Source organism: Talpa europaea, assembly GCF_964194135.1.
Source record: "Talpa europaea genome assembly, chromosome: 4".
NCBI lineage: Eukaryota > Metazoa > Chordata > Mammalia > Eulipotyphla > Talpidae > Talpa > Talpa europaea.
Window position 1 is genome coordinate 146,022,098 of NC_140070.1, and position 14,466 is coordinate 146,036,563.

Here is a 14,466-nt window from a genome sequence, read left to right on the forward strand (position 1 = left end):
GTGCGGCCGGGAGGGGACCCAGAGGCCCGCCCGGCGCGCGCAGCGGGCTCGGGGGCCGGAAGTGCCCGGGCGCCCGCGGCCTGTGCGTCGGGGGGGGCTCGGGCAGGACGCGGGGGGGTGGGGGGGCTCCGCACCCCGGGGGGCGAGGCCCGGGGTACGGAGCGCCGCGCCGCCGCGGGCGCCGCCGGGGAGCCGCGCGCCCCCTCCCCGCACCCCGCGCCGCGGGCCCGAGCCCCACAGGCCCGAGCCCCACAGGCCCCTGCGCGCGCAGGGGTGGAGGCCCGCTCCGCCCCGTCCTTGCCTGTGATTGGCGCACCGGGCCCGGGGGCGGGACACCAGGAGCGGGCGCGCGCGCGCAGAGGTCGAGGGCACGCTCCGCCCGTCCCCGCCTGTGATTGGCGCGCTCGGCCCGGGGGCGGGACTTCAGGCGGGGGCGCGCGCAGTGACGCGATACTCCGCGATATTCCGTCTCCTCGCCCGGCGCGCCCGCGACCCAGCCATGGCGGCCCCGCTTCTGCTGCGGCAAGGACGGGCCGGCGCGCTGAAGGTAGGCCGGCCGGGCGGCGCCCAGGGCGCGAGGGCTGGCGCGGGGCGCGCGCCGGCCAGCCCGGCCCTGGCGGCGACCTCCAGCCGTCCTGGGGCCGCGTCGCGGCCGGGGAGAGGGCGTGGGCCGGGCGGACTGGCCGGGGGGCCGGGCCGGCGGTGCTGACCCCGCTTGCCCGAGCCGAGCTGGGGCGCCGGCACGGGAGTCGGCCCGGGGCCCTGACCCGCTTCCCGGGCCCGAGCGGAGGGCCTGGGCCTGGCCGGCGCGGTGTCTGGGCGCGCCCGCTGACCCCGCCGCCCCACCCGCGCTGGGCCGCGGCCTGCTGGGCGCCTCCGGTGCGCGGTGCCGGCCCCGACCGCGTCCGGCCTCGTCAGCGCCGCTAGGGCGGCGTCTCCGCTGTCTGTTAACCCGGGGAGGAGGTGAGCGGACTGTCGGGTGCCTGGTGGGCTGGTCACCTGGAGCTGTGCGCGCCCTCCTCTGAGAAGGGAGAGGGAGAAGGGCTGGGCCCTGCCCGGGAACGCTGGAGCCGCTGCGCTCTCGCTGCCGTAAGAGACGGCTCTCGTTGCAGAAGCGGTGCCCCTGCAGCGCCGAGTGCAGTGGGTGCGAGGGGACACGGCCTGTCAGGGAGCCTGCTGCTTTCCCTGCAGAGTCCGGGTCCAGTCACAGGTGCACAAACACGCCCCCCCCCCGTGAGAACAGTGACGTGAATGTCCCACCTTCCCGTGTGCACTTGTCAGAAAGTGGGGCCCTCTGAATAAATACGGACTTTGTTTTTGTTTTTTTTTTTTTAAGATTTACTTATTTATTTATATAAGAGCTGGGGTTTAGGCCAGAGATGCGGGCGGTGAGAGAATTCACCAGAGATAGAGCGGGGAACAGAACAGGCAGGCTGCCTGAAATGCACTGCTGAGGGGCGCAGCGGGCAGTCAGGAGAGGTCTGCTGCGCCATGTGGGCAGCTACTCCCTGGCCAGCCAGGGAATCGAACTCATGCTGGAGAGGCTGCAGACAGCTTCATAGGTTGCATCTCAACCCCTTGCATCACCAGGGAGGCCCCAGACTTTTTTTTTTTTTAAAGATTTATTTATGCATGCAAGAACTGGGGTACAGGCCAGAGGCATGGGGGGGTGGGAGGATCCGCCAGAGACAGAGTGGGGAATAGACAGAACAAGCAGATAGAAATACACTGCTGAGCGGAGCAGCTGGCAAGTCAGGAGAGGTCTGCTGCGCCATGTGGGCAGCTCCCTGGCTGGCCTGGAATCAAACTCGTGCTGCAGAGACTGCGCACAGCTCCACAGGCTGCGTCTTAACCCCTTGTACCACCAGGGAGGCCCTAAATACAGACTTTAATAGTAAGCAACCTCTACAGGGTCATGAATTATGACAACTGCGCTAGTGCAAAGTGTTAATAAAAGGAGCAGCTGTGGGATGTAAGTGAACTTTGCTGTCTTCACAGTTTTTCCATAACGGTAGTGGAAAGATTATTAAAAATCAAAAACAACAGCCAAAAGGACCAGAGTATATTTTGTACCTTACTGGGTTATTCAAGACCACCAAGAAAGCATCACAGGAGAGGGTTTGGTTGGGAAGCACCTAAGTAGTGATTGTCCTTGAACTTGGGTGTTTTTTTTCTTGCAGCATTTTTTGTGTTTTCCAAAAACTCCATGATACACATGTATTTTGAAAATTGTACTAGACTGGCCTGGGAAGGCCTGCAATACGTGAGAGTGAGTGGGGGCCCTGGGGGCACAGATAATGCCATATAAAGTCTGTGTCATGGAAAAGTGCAGTCCCGTTTAGTGGTGTGCCATGGCTGCCAGGGTTTGCAGCTGTCGTGGCAGTCAGTGTCTTGCTCTAACATTATCCTGTTCGTTCTTTTGTCAGACTGTGCTCCTAGAAGCACGAATGTTTCGAGGACTTGCTTCTACAGTTTCTCTTTCTGCAGAATCAGGAAAGACTGAAAAGGGACAGTCACCAAGTCCCAAGAAACAAAGTCCACCCAAAAGTAAGCTGCTCCTGCCCATCTGCCGCGGGGGAAGCGCATGCGCGGGAGTGAGCGTCAGCTCCGCACGTGGGAAACACGCTGCACTAGCTTCATCTCTTACAGTTCTTTTCATAAATGTGTCCGCATTATTGTCAGACATAAGACCTCTAAGAGATTTTGGACGCAAGCGTCAGTAATGCAGCCGTCTTGCACACGTTTAACCCAAAGCTGGTTCCTCCTCTAGTTAGTGAATGCCAGGCTCTACACTCGCCCAGCAGTTTGAAGACTGCATGCCACTTAGATGGCATCATAAGAGGTCTGTTTCATGAGGATAGGGTGCGCCCTGCCCTCCTCCCCCAATTGATACTTCCATGGTCTCTGAGACACGCCCCTGGATCGCCAGGCTCTGCTGGTCCCCACGGCCAGCCCTGCAGGTGCACTCACCCCCGGGAGGGGCTAAGAGCAGGTCCCACTTCAGTTTCCACTCACTGGTGGTGCGGTGCGTCTCCACGGCCCCCTGACTGTCCACTCGCCCCTCCCCAGCCAGGTGGCATGTCCTGGTGGACGGAAGTGGGTGCTCTCTCCTCCCTGCTGGCTTGTGATGACATCATCAGGGGCATTGTTTACTCTTATTTTCTTCTGAATGTTTATTTTACATCTAGGATCTTTTTAATTTTTACTATTGCATTGCTTTTAATTGATGAAACCCTAGTTGACTCTTAAAATGCACGTGTGATATGTACAGTCTCCGCGTGTCTGCTTCACCCGCATTTCAGGGGCGTGGTTTGAGTTCGTCTTACTTCAGTCACTGCTGTTCCCTCAGGTGGAGTGTTTGAAAGTGCATAGATGCATTTGTTCTCCCCTGGTCTGCGCGCACCCCCGGTAGGTTATGTGGTGCCGGCCCCTTGCCATGAGTCCCCTCCCCCCAGCACACGCGCGCTCCGGCGGTGTCTGCCTTGAGTTCAACAGCAGCGTTGTCTGGTCCTGTCCTTGACAGCCCTCGTTTCTAGATCTGCTTTTCCTGTTTCCCTTACCTGTAATGTTTTAAAGAGGTGTCTTAAACATTGGGACTCTTATTTTAAAGAAACAAATTGTCACCCACCTCAGAAGTGTCCCCCCAAGAATGTCGGTCAGGTGTGCAGGAGTTGGCTTGGTTTGGCGGCAGCGTGTGGGTTCTGTGGACTCGCTGGCCCTTGCTCCTGACACGGTCCCTGCCCTTGGTGAATCTTTGTTCTTTTCTCCATTCCTACTTCATAGGCTTATGAGATTGGATTAATGGATTTTAGAACATGCCAGAGCCAAAAAGCCCCATTTTCGGAAGCGTGCTTCTGTGCGAGTCAATGACAGGTGCTTTGTCCTATGACTGTTTGGGGTACCGTTGTGAGAGCACTGAACTAGGCCTGGCCTGGGCTTGTGCAGCTTCTGCTCCTGCTCGTGGTGGGCCCGACAGGCCCCGGAGCCTGGGTTTTTTCCCGCCTGAGAGGGATCAGCATGCCCGCTGGTGCGCTGGGTCACGGCCAGCAGTGCCAGGCAGCTCTCGGCGTGCGTCGCCCTCTCTGGCCCGCACGTGGAAGGAGGCTTGCGCTGCAGTGCGGGCTTGGAGTGGCCGGCCTTCCAGGCCCCTTGGTTGCTGAAAGCAGTTGCCAGGCTGCTCTTGTGACCGTTGACAAGAGACGCAAGTATCATGAGGGTGACAGTTCAAACCTCAGAGTCACTTTGCTTTAGCCGAGGGACCCCCAACCTGCAGCTGTGCCCTTGCCTGTCAACCCTGCAGAGACAGTTGGGAAGCTTCAGCAACCCCGGGGAGGAGTTGGCGGAGCCGCGAGGAGCGCCCCCCCCCCCACCTGCGAGCAGAGCCTCACTTCACGTGAGCTGGTGTGGCCTCCTTGAGGTTGGGAACAGCCTCCAAAGCGCCTGGCCTGCCCTCTTGGTCGCCGCCGCCGCCCGGCTGGACTTGGGCAGCTTCGGGTTGTGTCGTTTGTTTCCAAGGAAAGTCGCTGTCACACTGAAACTTTGCCCAGGTCTGTCGATTCCTGTCTCTAGGCAGATGTGGGAGATGGCATGGGAGACAGGCAAGCTCGTGCCGCTGTTCACGGTGAGGGTCGCCTCCTGGGGGTGTCATGTCTGCCCTGCTGCCCACGCAGCCTGGTGCCCTGGCACAGCGGGCGAGTCTCCCTGGGCCAGACACTGGCTGCGCTGGGGTGGGGGCAGGCAGGCCGGCTCTGGGCCGCGCGGGACTTTGCTGCAGCTCCCACCTTCTGGGAACTTGACCTGCCGACGCCGCCTTCTTAGTGTGATAGGCTGAGGTCTGCTTTCCAGGCAGAATCTCTAAATCAGCATCATCGCTCATTCCCTTTGAAACTCCCTTTCCATTTTCAGTGGGGGGTGACCCCCCATAGTAGCTTTCTTAACCATTTTTAAAAATCTGCGCACCAAAACTTGCGTAGCCGAGCGACACTTGCTCTGGTCAGTGCCTGTTGGGGGCCGCTGTTCCAAGCCTGTGCTTTCCAGCACACACGCGAGGCTGAGTCCGTGTAGACGTGTTGTGGTCGCATAAGACTTTGCCCCGACCGGAGGAAATCCCTAAGTACTTAGACAGGGAAGCACTGTCCCCCCTCACAGGGCGCCTGCGTGTATCTGCCCACGGGCCCCCACTCTTAACGTGTCTGCACCCCCCACCCTAAATCAGGGGGCGCGGCCGTTGCGTCAGCTCACGCCGCAGCAGTGCGAACACGGTCCCCCTGGAGAGGCCGCGCCTGCTTACGGGGTCGAGGGACCGACGTCTGTGAAGCTCGAGCGCGCACCTGAACAGACCTCTGCGGCTCGCCTTACGTTCAGGTGCTGCCCTTTAAGAGATCAACATCACCGAAGCTCACGTTGTGGAAAATGGAGATGAGTTTGTTACGTGTGTGGGTAAAAAAATCCTTGTTTTTAAAAATCGCCAGTGGCGGGCGTCCCCGAGGGGTGAGTGCTCGGGCGGTGCCGCGCGCAGGCTGCTGGGTAACGACTGTGATGACCTCTGATGATAGGTCTGACTTTGATGACTGAGATGGTTTTGCTCAATGCTGAGAGTAATGTTCCTCTTTGTGCCGTTCCCCAGATGTAGTGGAGCCCCGGGCGAGGGCCACGCTCCTCGTCGCCCCAGCAGCAGCTGAGCTGTCTAAGACCGTCTCTGCCGCCGGGGCTCGCCGGCCGGGGGGGCGTGAGCGCGGGGTGGTGGCTGGCCCCGGCGCCCCGCTCCCCCAGGAAGGGCTTCCCAAGTCTTCTGCAAGAAAGACCGTGGCGGCATCTCCTCAGAACGCTCCTCCTCCCGCCAGGAAGCCCGGCCCCGAGGCGCCACAGAAGGCCCGGGGGCCCGCAGCTTCTCCCTCCTCGTCCTCGTCCTCGGATTCGGAGTCTGAGGAGGAGGGCCGCGGCTCCGCAGCGCGTCCTCGAGCGGCGGGCAAAGGCAAAGGCAGGCTCCCCAAGCCGGAGCCTCCCCAAATGGTGGTCTCGGTCAAAGAGAAGCCGCACGCAGACCTCACCTCCTCCGAGAAGCCGCGCCAAGCAAAGAGACGGAGCACAGGCAGGGAGGACTCGGGTGCTGCCGCACCCCGAGAGGAGAGAGGGGGGCAGGACGCCAGGGGGCCATGCTCACAGAAAGGGCTCAGACCAGGTGGCCCGAAGGGCGCAGGCCCGGAGTCCCTCGCGGTCGGGCGCTCCTCTGACCATGAAAGGGTGCGGTTGCCGACCCCAGCTGCCGGCGGCCCGGGGCCCACTCCACAGGCGAGGGGTCGCACAGCAGGTGGACCGCAGGCCGCCCCCGCCGAGGCCAGAGACAGGCCCGTGGAGAAGCAGGCCCTCCCCACCACGGCGGTGCCCCTGCTCGTGAAAGCAGACTTGGGGGAGCAGGTGATAGACGGGGTCTTGAGGGCCGGAGGAGAGACACTGGAGGGTCAGGCGCCAGTGAAGACTTCAGAGCCGCTTCCTGTTGGGAATAAAGGTGTTTTCGAAGACAAGACCGCAGCGCTGAAGCTTGAGGAAGAGGGCGAGATGGCGGCCGGCGCGGCGAGTGGCGTGGGCCGGCGGGACGCCACGCAGGGTACATGCCAGGGCGCCCTCGTGGGGCTGGGTTTGGAAGGCGTGTTCTCGGCCCCCAGCTTGGGAGCCGCCGTGTGGCTGTCCCCGGGCCTCAGGTAGCAGTGACAGGCACGAGCCTGCCGTGGCACCCTCGGGTCCCGCGAGCAGCTGCCGCTTGAGAACTGGCACTGGACAGCGTCACCTTAACTCCTGAGGGTGTCCCGTGCACGAGCTGCAGGTCACGTCAGTCAGGGGCTCCTGCCCAGCCCCCAGAGGAGGCGCACGTAGCCCTTAGTCTGGGTCCCGGGCCCGCCCGCGGGGTGTTCCTCTTGCTGACGGCAGCACCTTCTCGTTCTCTGCAAAGCCGAGCGGCTGCTTTATCTTCTCTATGCTGAGTTTACACAAATGGCCTTCTTGTCACATCCATTTTTGAAAGGGCCACTGACCCACCTCCTGGGTGTGGACCTTGGTGGATGCCACGCGCTGGGACGGGTCAGGCGAGGCGGGTGGCTCTGCCTGCCCCCTCGGGCGCCTGCCCCTGAGCGCTGCTCCCTGCCAGCCTGTTCTCTCGTGCTCGCCTGGCACTCGCCTGGCCGTCCTGTCCCTGTGCCGAAGCTGCAGGACTGTGTCTCCCTCCACTTCCCTCTTTCACTAACAGGTGGGGGTTCCTGGCATGGCTCTTGCCAGCTCCTCTGCCCTCGCTGGAGAGGAACACGGAGGATAAGGGCAGACCTGGGGTTCTCCTGTCAAGCCTTTTTGAAAGCAATTTGCTTTCCATTCTTCACGAGCCAGTGGCTTTTCCAGGACTTGCCATGCTTGTGGGGGGTCTGCCGGGCTGTGTCCGCAGCCCCCCAGCCCACGGACGGCTGCCCGGCCTCTTCTCTCCGGGAGGCTGCCTGGTGTGCTCGGAGGGGCGCCTGCTCGCTGGGAGGGCGGGAGGGCGGCGGCTCTGCGAGCTTTACAGCTGCTCCAGGCTGGGAGGGCGTTGGGTAGTGTGGCTGCTGGGAGCTGTCTCCGCTGGTCCGTGCGGCCTGCGTGGAGCCGGCAGCCCTGATCGCGGCCTGTGGGGCCTGAGAACTTGACCCAGACTTGGCTGCCACGTGCAGCTGCCCCCCGCCTCGTCCCATTGGCCTCCTCCCATCGAGGGGCCGGGAGCCCTGGGAAGCTGTCGCTTCAGCCGCGCCCGTGAGGTCCCGGGAGCCGCTGCCCGGGCCAGGATCTCTCTCTCATTTAAGAACTCGGATTAACTTGGCTTCTAGTCTGTGGGCCGCAGGGGCACCGCCTTTTTCTTTTTCTTTTTTTTAAGGTCAGGCAAAAAAATGCACATTTCATTTCCAGTTCCCCTGCGCTGTCCGGGGGGGATTTTCTCGCGTTCGGGGCCGTGGACGCGCGCTCCGTTCTGCTGTGACCGCTTCCTCGGGGTCACGTCTGTCGCAGACAGAGTCTCATCTCGTTTTTTTCTGCATCTTTAACTGGCCTGACGGTCCCTCCACCGTTGTTCTCGGCGTTTTCAGACTGAGCAGAGCCGGGCCTGGACACCCCCAGGGCGCCGTGCGAAGGCGCCTGGTAACACCCTCCCTCTCTTGCAGCGCGTGTCTGTGTTGCTTGGGAAGATGCTGCTGCTTTTGTGAGCTTTTCTTTCCTAATGGGGCAGCCGTCCCTGTTTCTGAGGAGTGGGGTGGGCGGGCGGGCGGGCACCGTCGGCCGCTCCCTGCCTGTCCGGGTCTCACGAGCTCCTTTTCCTACCGCAGAGCCGGCGCCCGCGCCCCCTGAGCCGTTCGACAACACCACCTACAGGAACCTGCAGCACCACGACTACACCCCGTACACCTTCCTCGACGTGAACCTGGACCTCTCGGCCTTCAGGCTGCCTCAACCCTCCTCGGGACGGGAGTCTCCTCGCCACTGACGGCTGGGCCGAGGGCTCACCTGCGCGGCCTCGCTGTGTCTCTGCTGCAACAATAAAAGCTGCCGCCGTGTGTGCACTGGCCTCCCTTCCCTGCGCGCCCCGCCCCTTGCCCGCAGCTCCTTGCCCGCAGCTCGCATGGCTGAGGCGGGGCCCTCACCCTGGAGGGGGCGTCGGGAACTCGGATGATAGAGCAGAACAGCGGTCGTTCTTGACATGGGCTGGTGAGCGGGGGAGCTCGCGTTTTGTGTGCTCTGATTTTAAGGGCTTGGGAACACTCCCAGAAGGCCTACCAGCGCGATGGAAGTTTGCCAAACATCGTCTGGAGGGGGAGACTGGGCGGGAAGAAGCCTGGGGGGGAGGCAGGCAGGCCACAGCTGCCCCGCAGACCGGAGGGGGTGACAGTGGGCGTGGCTTCTCCACTGGGTGCCAGGCCACTCTTGGGAGATCTCAACAAAAAGGCCAGTGCCCTCCTGTAAGAGCAGCCCAGTTGGAGATCAGTGACCAGCTGCTCACAGCCCTGCCGGCCGCAGTCCCCGGTGTTTGCCCCTCTGCTCAACAGTTTTATCTGGGCCTCCCTGGGAGCGATCACGCTGTGAATGCGACCCCGGCCAGGGAGTGACCCACAGGGCGCAGCAGACCTCTCCGGTCTCCCCGCTGCTCCCCTCAGCAGGGTATGTCAGTAGATCCGCCTGTTCTGCTCCCCACTCTGTCTCTGGTGAGTCCTCTCACCCCCTGCACCTCTGGCCTGCGCCCCAGTTCCTGTGTGCATAAATACATACATGTTTAAGAAGAAGGAAAAAATTACATATACGTCCAAAATATGCAACACGGCTATGACTGACGCGGGCTTGTGCCACCACCTGCTCCACTTCTAGCTATCACGTGGCACGAGACTGGGGAGACGGCGCCAGCCTGGAGGTTTTGCAGACTCAGGCCAGCCTGGTGGGGGAGGGAGGAGGGGCGCCACAGAAGCCAGCAGTTCTGTGCATGTCCCGCTGGCTAAGAGACATGGGCCAGCAGGAGAGGAGGGCGGGGGCCATGGCCTGACAGTGGGGGTCCGTCGGCCTTGCGAGCCACGCCCTTCGCCTCCTCTCTCCTCCCCCAGCCAGTCCCGGCCTTGGGGGTGAAGTCCTGAGCCTGCTGGTGAGCGTCCAAATCTTCCTTTGAGCAAACTTTCTAGCGCTGTGTTTAGGGGACAGGGTGAGCCAAGCCTCAGCCACCACGCGGGGGCCTCGACGTGGAACTCCCCACTGGGTACCCTCTTGCGGACCCTGATAATGCCATCCCGGGAAGGAGCGGCCCAAAGGTGATCCACAGGCCTCGCCCAGGGGCGCTCACCCAAATTCTGATCCTGACTCGGTGGGCCCAGGGTGGAAGCTGTCGGGATGAAGCACATGAGTGAGGAGACTGGTTGCGTCCAGGCCGCTGCTGCCAGGGGCAGCCCAGCCAGTCCACAGGCCTGGACATTCACGGGAGGTGGGCGAACACGAGGACCCAGCGAGCACAGGGAGGACGAGATTAGCAGAGGGAGGACTGCGCTGGCCCTGGGAAGGGCAGATGAGCCACAGGAGGTGGCGGCAGCTGCGGGCACCTCGCAGCCACGGGAAGGGCAGCCTCGGTGGCCGGCTGTGCTGTGGGCCTTCTACTCGCGGCTGGCCACTGGGGAGAACGGGGAAATGACGGGCTGTGTATAAAGGGGCATCTGCGGGCCGCGGGCAGGAGCAGACTGGCTAAACCTCCTGGGGAAGGAGTTCTGACTGTTGCCCTTTCTTGGGGCTGTCCTGGGGGCGCCGGAAAGCCCACTGGTCAGTGCCAACAATCTGCATTGTGGACAGACGCCCAAGTGGTTCAAGATAAACTCTGGGGTTCTTGCTCCAGGGGGCGAAGGGGCGCGTTAATAATTCCATTTGATGGTCTTGGGCTCAGTTCTATGGCCTTTGACCGGGTCGGAACCAGACGGACAGCGCTGCTTTCCCGTGATGGCTCCCGGATCCACTTTCAAAATGGCGCTACAGATGACCGCCCCGCTGGCCCCACACCAGGAGGGCCTCTCCATGCGAGGGAGGCGGCTGGTGGAGGGCCGGGAGGTCGGGCCTCTCCTCACAGCGCTGGCACTCCTGGAAGAGGCTGCACGTGACAGCTTTTTCAGGCCTGCAAGACCTGTTCACTCAGTGGCACCTTATTTTATTTATTCGAGTCTATATTTGGGCCTTCAACGAGAGGTGCGGTATTTGTAACAAAACATAATGCCACCGTCTTATTTTTTTAAATATTTATGCATACAAGAACTGGGGTACAGGCCAGAGCCAGGAAGAGACCCGGGGCAGGTCTGGGGGGGCCCCTGATAGCAGAGGGTCCATACCCCCAGGCGCTACCCTCCAGGCACCGAAGAGGAAGCTCCCCTGGGTTTCTGGTGTCTGGAGTGTGCGTGGGGGGTGTTCATCACAGGGGAGGAGGCTGGTTGAATCACTGGCATGAAATGGAGCTCCCTCTCCAGCCCTCCCCCCCAGGTCATGGGATCCCCTGACACGCTGGCTCAAAGTCTTCCCCTGGGGAGGCGCCTTCCTAGCAGGCAGGGTTACTGCACACAGCTCAGGTGTGCCCTGATCTCAGCCTCCAGGCAGCTCTGCAGGGGCCGAAGGAACCCCCCAGGTGGGCCTCCTGGCCCGGGGAGCCCTCCCCCGGGCCACACCCCCACGGGAGGCCAGAGAGCGAGAGGTGCCCAGCACCCGAAGCTCAAACACTTCTCCCCAGTCGCTGGCGACGTCTGGGCCGGAGCGTCGGCCTCGCCAAGGCAGCCCCGAGCGGGCATCTTCAGGCCACAGTGACAGTCAGACGTGTGTTCTCGCCGAGTGCTGGGCTTCCGTTCTACCAAGGACGTGACTTGGGGGTTCAGCTTCCCGCCTGGCCTCTGAAGGGACTGTGTCTCAGCTGCGATTTCAGGGCATGGGTGCGCGGGGCTGAGGCAGCCTGTGCGGTGGTCCACTTAAGGGCCCCGGGGCTGGCGCTGTCGGGCGGCGCCTGGCAGGGCCTTGATGGGGCGCCCGCCGGCCGGGTGCCTTCCCCATGCACCCTTTACCCTTTGGGTGAGACCTCACTGTGCCGTGCCTCTGTTTCCCCATAAAATGGAATTAATAGCCTTACCCCTTCGCCCCTGAAGCGAGTACCCCAAAGGGTTTGTCTTGAACCACTCGCAGGCCCAGGCTGGTGAGCACAAGCGACGCTGCCCTCCCCTGCTTCTGCATGGTGGAAACTCACAAAATAAGAACGTAAACAAAAATACCTGCAGCGCCTGCGCGTCCACCGCACAGGCTTGTCGTCTACCGGCGTCCTCACAGCCCCCTCGGCTCCCGGAGAAGAGGCCGCACAGCTCGGGCCCAGGCGCTGCCCCCGGCCGGCCAGCTGACCAGGAGACCGGAGAGCGCTCGCCGGGGCTGCGAGGGAGGGAGCGCTGCCCCTGACCGCGGGGAGGCACTGGCCCCGGTGTGCAGGGCGTGAATCCACAGCCCACCAAAAATCTGTCGCCGGGCGGCTGCCAATGTATTTGGAGGCCCCCGAGCACGGCACTCCCCGTCTTGTAATGATAAGTTATCGCTCTTTACGTGTGAACCCCAATCCTGGAGGCAGGTGGAGCCCCCGGAGAAAAACATGCTGCCCAGAAGCAGCTCCGCCGCCATCGACCTCTCCCGCGAACTTCCGGCTGTGTGTGGGGGTGTGGGTGAGCCCCAGCCGGCCCTGCCCTCTCGCTGGGTCTGAGGGGGAGGCACGGTCAGAGCAGTGGGGGGGGGGGGGCGGAGGGGTGCCGCACTAACACCCGCAGCAGGAACAGAGTAGAGGGGCCCTTTGGGGGCTTCTTGCCAGCCCCCGGCTTCCCGAAACAGCATCACAGTCACTGGGGACTAGTCACCTGGGGCCCGAGATTCAGAGCAGCAGCAGCCTCACCCTCCTGTGGGCGCGGGCGGGTGACCCCAAGCAAGCCAGGCAGCACCCCGAGAGCGGGGCCCGCAGTCAGCGCCGGGGTTCCCAGCGAAGGGAGTGTGGGACGAAGGGCAGCGTGGGCCCCGCTGGAGGCGAAGGGAAAGGTGCCGCTGCCAGCCGCGGGCGCTCTGCGGCCCACCCCGGAGAAGACAGTAGCCAGGCGGACAGAGCAGGGCTGGGGGGCGGTGGTGAGAACCGCCCAAGACAGTGGCTCCGAGGAACGCGGGTGTGTGTGTGGAGGGGACGGCATGTGGACGGCATGTGGACGGCCAGTGCAAAGGCCCCGGGGCCGCCTCACGCCTGGGCCGGGGGCAGAGCGGGCGAGGGGGCGCGGTGGGCGCGGACCCGAGGTGCAGGGGCCGGGAGAGGGGCGCACTGCCCGGAGGCGGGTGGAGACTGTCACCCTGAACGGGGGGCTGGGGGGGACCAAGGGCGACATGGCCCGCCCCTGTCCTTTGGGGGCTCGCCCCTCGCCCCTCGTCCGGCGCCTTCCCGCCTGCCGGGCTGGGCGCGGGCACGTGCCGCGCGTGAAGAGACCTGCCGGGGCTCCCCGTTCTCTCCGGAGGCCTCCAGACCCTCCAGTCGCCGCCCCCCCCCAGGGCCACGCAGGCCTCCCGGGGAGGCCGCCAGGCCAGGCCGCCCGAGGGGCGGAGGCGAGGCCTGGGGCGCCCCGAGGGCGGCGTGGGGTGCCGGGCAGGCGCCCAGGCAGGGCCGGAACCGGCGCGGGGCCGCAGCGGCGGGGCCGGGTCGGGCGGTCCGGGCAGCCCCGCCGCGGTTGGGGCTCGCGGCACCCGCTGTGCGGCCTGGGCCCGGCGGCCCGGCTCCCCGCGCCTCCCAGGTCGGCCGGGCCGGCGGGGAGGCCCGCGCGGCGGCCGGGCGGGGAGGGGCGGCGCCCCCGCTCGGGTGGTACAGCCCGCGTCCCCCGCGGCCGCGGCCGTGGTCTCGCCCGCCCGGGCCCGCCCCGCCCCGCCCCGCCCCGGCCGCGCGGGGGGCGTGGCGCGCCTCAGGCCCCGCCCCCGCGCGAGCCAGGAGGCGGGCGCCGGCCGGGCGGGGCGGGGCCGCGCTCCCCGCCCCCCGCGCGCAGGCCCCGCCCCCGCGGTGAATATTGATGCGGCGCGCGTCGGCGTCGCCCTCCTCCCATTGAGCGAGGCTGTGTCGCGTGGCCCGGCGTCGGCGTGACGGTTGGACGCGGGCGCGGCACTGCGGGTCCCGATTGCTGCAGCCGCTTGTCAGTGTGATGAAGATTGGCACCCAGGTAAGCTGTCACTCAAGCGCTCCGCCGCCGCCGCCGCTCCGCCGCCCCGTCCCTATCAATCACGCCGGCCCGCGGCCGCCGCCCGCCGCCCGCCGCCGCCCGCCGCCGGGTCCCCGCGCCGCCGCCCGGAGGCCGCGCCGCCCGCGCCCGGGGCGGGGGCGGAGGGCGCGTGGGGGAGGGGAGGGCGGGGAGGGGCCGGCGCGGGGGCGCGCCCTCCGCGCGCGGTGCGGGCCGAGGGACGCGGAAATTTCTGGAAGGCGCCGCCGCCGCCAAGCGGGGCCCGCTGCGAGGCGCGCGCCCGGCCGGGCCTCGGGCGCGCGGGCGGCGGCGGGGCGGGGGCGCGCGGCGGGGGCGCGCGGGCGCGGGGGCGCGCGGGGCCGCCGAACCCCGCCCGCCGGGGCTGCTCGCGGGGCGCGGCCTCACCTGGCGGCGGGCGGGCCGGGCCGGGCCGGGCCGGGGCGGCGCCTGCCGGGCCCGGGTCCCGCTGCGGCGGCGGCGCGAGCCCCCGGGGCTGAGGGGCGCGGCCCGCCCGCCCTTTGTGCCGCGGGCGCCGGGCCGGGGCTCCCCTCCGGGGCCTGCGGGCGCGAGAGCCGCGGGCTCGGGGCCGCCCGCCCGCCCGGGGCGGCGTCTCCGTCTGGGGGGCGCCCCCTCCGGCCGCGGGGCGCGCGGGGCTCGGCGGGCCGGGCCGGGCCGGGCCACGCGCAGCCCCGACGTCGGGGGCCCCGGCCCCGCGGCCCGT

General features: G+C 65.3%; 1 protein-coding gene across 1 annotated transcript; it reads left to right on the plus strand.

Annotated features, from left to right (window-relative positions):
• The first annotated feature begins 477 nt into the window (after window positions 1–477).
• Window positions 478–8,558, plus strand: NDUFV3 (NADH:ubiquinone oxidoreductase subunit V3). The gene is made up of 3 exons (XM_084231085.1): window positions 478–547; window positions 2,427–2,547; window positions 8,337–8,558. Exons 1-3 carry the CDS (start codon window positions 500–502, stop codon window positions 8,492–8,494), a joined length of 327 nt encoding a protein of 108 aa, XP_084087211.1. The 5' UTR covers window positions 478–499; the 3' UTR covers window positions 8,495–8,558.
• Window positions 8,559–14,466: the final 5,908 nt, after the last annotated feature.

What these genes read in the sequence shown, in the direction of transcription:
- NDUFV3 (XM_084231085.1), top strand. Translation starts at nt 500, where the DNA reads ATGGCGGCCCCGCTTCTGCTGCGGCAAGGACGGGCCGGCGCGCTGAAG. An exon ending in GACGGGCCGGCGCGCTGAAG is followed by an intron (nt 548 to 2,426) that starts GTAGGCCGGCCG and finishes TTCTTTTGTCAG; the next exon opens with ACTGTGCTCCTAGAAGCACG. An exon ending in GAAACAAAGTCCACCCAAAA is followed by an intron (nt 2,548 to 8,336) that starts GTAAGCTGCTCC and finishes TTCCTACCGCAG; the next exon opens with AGCCGGCGCCCGCGCCCCCT.